At 47.3% G+C, this 6,984-nt stretch overlaps 1 protein-coding gene across 1 annotated transcript in view; it reads right to left on the bottom strand.

The window, feature by feature from the left end:
• Positions 1-1,115: 1,115 nt before the first annotated feature.
• TSGA10IP (testis specific 10 interacting protein) overlaps positions 1,116-6,984 on the bottom strand; it is a 10,327-nt gene continuing 4,458 nt past the window's right edge. The window contains exons 4-8 of the mRNA XM_029287261.1: positions 5,535-5,751; positions 4,008-4,175; positions 2,621-2,720; positions 1,920-2,044; positions 1,116-1,161 (exon numbers count right to left, since the gene is read on the bottom strand). Coding sequence (XP_029143094.1) covers positions 1,116-1,161; positions 1,920-2,044; positions 2,621-2,720; positions 4,008-4,175; positions 5,535-5,751 — 656 coding nt within the window. The remainder of the gene's footprint in view (positions 1,162-1,919; positions 2,045-2,620; positions 2,721-4,007; positions 4,176-5,534; positions 5,752-6,984) is intronic.

The following is a 6,984-nucleotide window of genomic DNA, read 5'->3' as shown; positions in this document are numbered from 1 at the left end:
TGCAGAGGGTGTTGTTTCCCACTGGGACCAGTTTTAGCCCCTCAAGGTAGAAGCATAAGGCTGGAAGTCTTCTAGTTCAGACATGTCAAACACAAGGCCCGGGGGCCGGATGCGGCCCGCGAAGTGGTTTCATGTGGCCCGTGAAGCCATCCTGGAAACAGTGAGGGAACGGCCCCCGCTGCCTTGGCCCTGGCCCAGGCCGGCCAGGAGCCAATGTACAATTTTGTGGTGGCCATCTATGCTAAAATGCATTCAGTCTTAGCTCCATAAGCCACCCCCCCCATGGCCTGAGAGGAACGGTGAGGCTCCTCCAGTGGACTATGCCTTGGCACTTGCCCCGGTCCCACCCTCTTCTGCCAGAGACCCTCAGATCTGTCCCACTCCTGCTCAGGCCCCCACAGGCCCCCTTGACGCGAACGATGTAGAGCTGGCCACGCCCACCCAGTAGGAGGCTAAAACATATAAGGAATGGTGGCTGGAATTGGGTATGTCTAGTTTAATGAAGAGAAGGACAAGGGGGGACATGATAGCAGTCTTCCAGTATCTCAGGGGCTGCCCCAAAGAAGAGGGTGTCAAGCTATTCTCCAAGGCGCCTGAAGGCAGGATAAGAAGCAACGGGTGGAAACTAACCAAGGAGAGAAGCAACCTAGAACTAAGGAGAAACTTCCTGACAGTGAGAACAATTAGCCAGTGGAACAACCTGCCTCCAGAAGCGGTGAATGCTCCAACACTGGAAGTTTTGAAGAAGAGACTGGACAGCCATTTGTCCGAAATGGTATAGGGTTTCCTGCCTAAGCAGGGGGTTGGACTAAATGACCTCCAAGGTCATTTCCAACTTTACTATTATTATTATTAACCGGTCCCTGGTGCCCAAAAGGTTGGGGACCTCGGGGCCAGAAGACAAGACTCTGGAACTGGCCTAGGGATAAAAGATGCAGCTCTTGGGAACCTGTCTGCAGGCTCCCTAATGCTTCTCCCCATCAGGGATATAAAGGCAGGCTGGGCTCTGCTGCTTCTCAACGTTAGATTTATTTTTAGATGGTCTAGGATTACAGGAGGCAGGGCCAGCTGTTGGCCCAGATGTGCTGGCTTCCTCTAGGCAGTCTATCTTCCTTTCAGATTGATTTGGGGAACTCTTCTACGGACTCGGTGCTCGGATACCTGAAAACACAAACGTCACAGGTTGCAGCTCCCAGGGACAAGGCAGTCCTCAACTTACGACCACCACCGACGCACCCGTTTTACGACATTTCTTGCCACCGTTGTTGTTAAGTCAGTCCCTGAAGCCGTGAAGTTTAGTAACCCGGGTGGTTAAGTCAATCTGGCTTCTCCCATTGGCTTTGCTCGTCAGAAGGTCGACCCAAAAAAAAAAAAAGGGGGGGTGGGGGGTGAGGGATCGCGTGACCCTTGGGACACAGCCACCGTCCTAAGTATGAAGCAGTCGGCAAGCGTCTGGATTTCGATCACGTGACCACGGGGATGCTGCAAAGGCTGCAACTGTGCAAAATGGTCCCAAGGAACCTTAACCAGCGCCGTGGTAACTTGGAACAGTCCCTAAATGAACTGTTGCAAATCGAGGACTACCTGTATTGGAGAAAGGACCCCTGTTTTAAAGGTTCCCAGGCAATAACTTGTGGGTTCCTCCATTTCTCTTTTTTAAAAAAATTGAGCGCTTTGAAGCACACACACACACACACACACACACACACACACACACACACACACATATATACACACACAAGAACATGAGGAGAGCCCTGCCTTAGAATAAAAGGAAAAGTGGGGACAAATATTTTCAGCCTTGCCAGATCCTGTTCATTAACCTTACAATAAAGATAAGAGCAAGTTCTCCTGATTGGGTTTCTTGTCTGGACTACCTCGCAGGGCTGTACCCCGCCCCGCCGTTCTAGCAGCCTTACATGTCTTTGACGCCATATTTGCCGAAAGACTGCCGAGCAGCATGCTTCCACAGCATTTCTTCATCGATGCCCAGGGCGGCCAACACTTTGGAGAAACGCCGCTCCACTGCCTGGCGGGCATTTGTCTAGAGGAGAAAAGACGTTTCATTACCCAACTAGGCAACATCATCAGTGTTAGAAGGGAATGGAGTCGGGAGGAGGAGGAGGAGGAGGAGGAGGAGGAGGAGGAGAAATAACTATGGGGTCCTTGGTGCTCTCTGAGCTTGGTGGTTTTCTTGCAGACATTTCATGACCCAACCTGGTAACATCATCAACGCTAGCAGGGAGTGCGATTTGCTCTCTGTTTATATACGCTGGCTGGCCCTGCCGGCGTTAGTGGGAGGGCTGTTTTCTTCTACCTAGAAGAGCCTGCCTAGACAACGTGCCCATCAACGCTGGCAGGGCAAGCTATTGTATGCAAACAGGGAGAAAACCCCACACTCCTTCGCACTGATGGTGTTACCCAGTCAGAGAATGAAATGTCTACCAGGAAACAAGCAAGCTCAGAGAACACCCAGAACCTCCCAGTTCAACAAATATCCTCTTCTAGGGCTACAGATCCTCCCTGGATTGTCACCATGGCAGGGTTTTGCCCAGAGAAGCAGGGCTGACTCTAACTCCACCGCTGGCCCCCCCAGGAAGTCTGCTCCTGCACCACACACCTGCATAACTCTCTCAAACAGATACGGGCGGCTCTCCACACGATCTTGGATCTCCTGCAGCTGGATCATGTATTCCTCCATGCGCTGTTTCTCTTGCCTCCTACATAGGACACGGAGAGAAGGGGAGGGAGCACCAAGAAAAGTCTCCAGTCTGAAAAGGGGGTTTTTTTGCACGCAGCATCAGGCCAGAACTAGATCAGGCCACTGTAATCTAGATCCAATTATTTAGTATTAAGCATTATTAAGCATCCAGGAACAACTTAAAATCCATTAACCAGGTTTGGATGCTTTTAAACGAGGTTAAAAAAAGAAAAGAAAAGAAAATCACGAGATTGCATGACGAGTGGCGTATAAATTTAATAAGTAACTATAAAGTCATATTTGGTGGGACGGGAGGCTAGATAAATCAGATGAAAAAGTGAATACAGATTAGGCATACAGGTGAATCGTGCGGTCGATAAGCAAATCCAGCTTTCCCAGTTGTGGATGTTGGCTGGGAAGGTCACAAAGAGCGATCACGTGACTCTGGGATGTTGCAACCAACGAAAATACATGCCTGCCGTGGGGATGCTGTGACGGTTATAAGTCTGAGGAATAGTTGTTTTTCGAGTGCCGTTGTAACTTTGAACAGCCGTTAAACCAAAGATTTATGTCAAAGGCCAGCTGTAACGTCACAATTGCCACTAATATAACGTCACAATTGCCACCAAACCATGGCTTATTCAACAAAGCTTACAAATTTTATTTATAAATTTTATTGCGAGAGGCTCAGAGTCTGGTATGCGAGATGGGCAGCTATATAAATCCAGTAAATTAATAAATGTTTTAAAAACGTTTTGATGTTTTCAAGGTGATGCATGAGCCTCCAATCCCTGTCATTAACACAGGATAATTTCTCTGACAGACCGAGCCCATTTTTTCTTTCTTTCTTTAGCTTCACAGACCTATTCCTATAGGCCAGGGGTAGGCAACCTTGGCTCTTTTATGACTCGTGGACTTCAACTCCCAGAATTCCTCAGCCAGCATGAGGGAAACTTTGGCCCCTTCATGACTCATGGACTTCAATTCCCAGAATTCCTAAGCCAGCATGGCTCAGCTTGGAAACCTCTCCCTTTCCCCTCAGCATGGCTGGCTCAGGAATTCTGGGAGTCGAAGTCCACGCGTCATAAAAGAGCCAAGGTTGCCTACCCCTGCTATAGGTGTTTGGCAACCAGTTGACCGCTCCATTTTGGATCTGAGCTAATTTTTCAATTTCTCCTCCTAGCTTCCCTGCTGGGATCTCTTGGTGGTCTCCCATCCCGGTGCCAAAATAAGCATCTTGATCCAGTTAGTATCAGGTGTCTTGGAGTTGGGTGGGGTGCGGTGGGGTGGGAGTAAAGCTACTCACCTGAGTTCTTCCCGCCTTCTCTGGACAGACGCGGAGGACCGTCCTTTATTCTGGTAAGTCGCCAGGCATTTGGCGACTTCCCGCTGCATGTGTTGCGCCTTCAATCTGCGCAGCTCAGCCCGGCGTTTCTCCTGCTGCTCTCGACGTTCCCACTCCAGCAAAAGCAACCTAGCCAAAGAGACCGGAGTTGACACCACAGGGAAATGCTCCAAGAATGGAACGAAGACAGGAGATGCTGATCCCTGTGGTCCTCAACGTACGACTATTCGTTTTGCAAATAAGTCAGTTTGGTCCACGTGGTTAAGGCACTAGACTAGACAGCGGGAGAGTTCAAGTCCCACTTTAGCCATGCATGCCAGTTGGGGAATTTTGGACCAATCACCAGGAGACTGTGAGTTCTAGTCCTGCCTTAGGCATGAAAGCCAGCTGGGTGACTTGGGCCAATCACCAGAGACGGTGAGTTCTAGTCCCACCTTAGGCATGAAAGCCAGCTAAGTGACTCTGGGCCAATCACTAGGAGACGGTGAGTTCTAGTCCTGCCTTAGGCACGAAAGCCAGCTGGATGACTTGGGCCAATCACCAGGAGACGGTGAGTTCTAGTCCCACCTCAGGCATGAAAACTGGCCGGATGACTTTGGGAATATTACCAGGAGAGAGTGAGTTCTAGTTCCACCTTAGACGGCTGGGTGACTTTGAGCCAGTCCCTCTCTCTCAGCCCAACCCACCTCACAGGGTGATTGTGGTAAGGAAAACAGGAGGAGGACGGCGTCTTGAATACTTTCACCACCTTGAGTTATTTGTAAAAATGATAAAGGCTGGATAAAAACACATAAGCAACAAAAATGATCAGGGGACTGGAAGCTAAAACATATAAGGAACGGTTGCTGGAATTGGGTATGTCCAGTTTAACGAAGAGAAGGACCAGGGGGGACATGATAGCAGCGTTCCAGTATCTCAGGGGTTGCCCCAAAGAAGAGGGAGTCAAGCTATTCTCCAAAGTGCCTGATCAAGGAGAGAAGCAACCTGGAACTAAGGAGAAATTTTCTGACAGTTAGAACAATTAACCAGTGGAACAACCTGCCTCCAGAAGCGGTGAGTGCTCCAACACTGGAAGTTTTTAAGAAGAGACTGGACAGCCATTTGTCTGAAATGGTATAGGGTTTCCTGCCTGAGCAGGGGGTTGGACTAGATGACCTCCAAGATCCCTTCCAACTTTATTATTATTGTTGTTGTTGTTTCTGCTGCTGCTGTTGTTGTTGTTATTATTATTATTGTTGTTGTTGTTGTTGTTATTATTATTATTATTTCCTTCAAAGTTCAACAACTCTGAAAAAAAAATGACTGGCTTCTAAAGTTTGTTCAATAAGGAGAAACATTTTAGTTCTCAGCTTCAAGCAGATTTCTCTCTAAGTTCTTCAGCTGACAGGTTGGCAAGTTTGTAAGTTTTCACTGATGTATTTGTATTCCTCTGGTACCCCAGTGATTTTTTTGCGGGGGGAACCCTGAAAGCAACCTGCACACACCCACCTGTTGGCTTCCTGTCTTTTATCCGCTGTCTTGGTGGACATCACCTGAGGAGCCATGGACGGTTCAAAATCGGGACAAGACTGGGCCCTCCAGTATATCCCCCAAAGCCGCCGGAAGTCTTGAAATAAATCTCCCTGGTCTTTCTTTTCCTCGTCTTCCGAAAGAGGCTGAGAGTGACTGGAATGAAGGTGGAACGGCTTGCAGATGGTCAGTTTTCCTGGAAAAGGTAGAGAAAGCAGAAGTACAGGTGGTCCTCAACTTACAAGAACTCCTTTAGCCACCGCTTGAAGTTACGGCGGCACTGAAGAGACTGAAGAAAGTGATGAGAAATAGAATATATTTGTGAAATAAAGTAAGAATGTATTTAAGTAAACCATATGTGTATTTTAGATATGACAACTATTTTGCAATGAAATAAGGGAAATTTGGGTTACCCGAAATCTAAATATTATAGATGTTAAAGGCTAAATTGGAACACTGTAATTGAAATTAGGTAAACTTTAAAAACAGGACATGGATAGGTATAAGTAAAAAATATATTGATAAACGCCTTAACTGATTGAGTTATAATTAGAAATGTATTAATTTGAATGTGATATAATAATCAAGGGAAATAGAGAGGGAATTTTGGATGATGTAACCTGAGACATGTACTATTACCCAATCACCACGTTGCTTCCTAAATACTTGGATGTAAAACTGGAAAATTAATCAAACTTGTTTAAAAAAAGAAAAAGAAAGAAAGTGACTGAGGACCGTTTTTCACACTTGCGACCGTGGCAGCACCCCCAGGATCACGGGATCCAAATTCGGATGCTTGGCAACCGGCACGTATTTATCACCGTTAGGATGTCTCGGGATCGGGTGATCACCGTTTGTCAACTTTGCGGCCGACTTCTGACAAACAAAGTCAACGAAGGAGCCGGATTCCCTTAACGATCCCACAGCTGAAGTGATTCACTTGCCGACGGTGGCAAAAAAAGGTTGTAAAATGGGGCGCGCCCCACTTAGCAACTGTCTTGCTTAGCAATGGAAATTTGGGGCTTGATCGCGGCCGTGAGTCGAGGGCTATTTGTATACTAGGAGCCCCGGTGGGGCAGTGGTTAGAATGCAGTATTGCAGGCTACACTCTGACCGCTGCCAGTAGTTTGATCCTGACCGGCTCAAGGTTGACTCAGACTTCCATCCTTCCGAGGTCGGTAAAATGAGGACCCAGATTGTTAGGGGCAACAGGCTGACTCTGTAAACCGCTTAGAGAGGGGCTGTAAAGCACTGTGAAGCAAGTATATAAGTCTGTTATTGCTATTCTATTCTAATTCTATTCCATTCCATTCCATTCCATTCTGTTCTGTTCTGTTCTATTCTATTCCCATTCTCTATTCTATTCTATTCTATTCTATTCCCATTCTCTATTCTATTCTATTCTATTCTATTCTATTCTATTCTATTC

The sequence above is a fragment of the Protobothrops mucrosquamatus genome, unplaced genomic scaffold (genome assembly GCF_001527695.2).
Source record: "Protobothrops mucrosquamatus isolate PMUCROS unplaced genomic scaffold, P.Mucros_1.0 scaffold_278, whole genome shotgun sequence".
NCBI classification, from domain to species: Eukaryota; Metazoa; Chordata; class Lepidosauria; order Squamata; family Viperidae; genus Protobothrops; species Protobothrops mucrosquamatus.
This window is presented reverse-complemented; position numbering and strand designations above follow the sequence as displayed.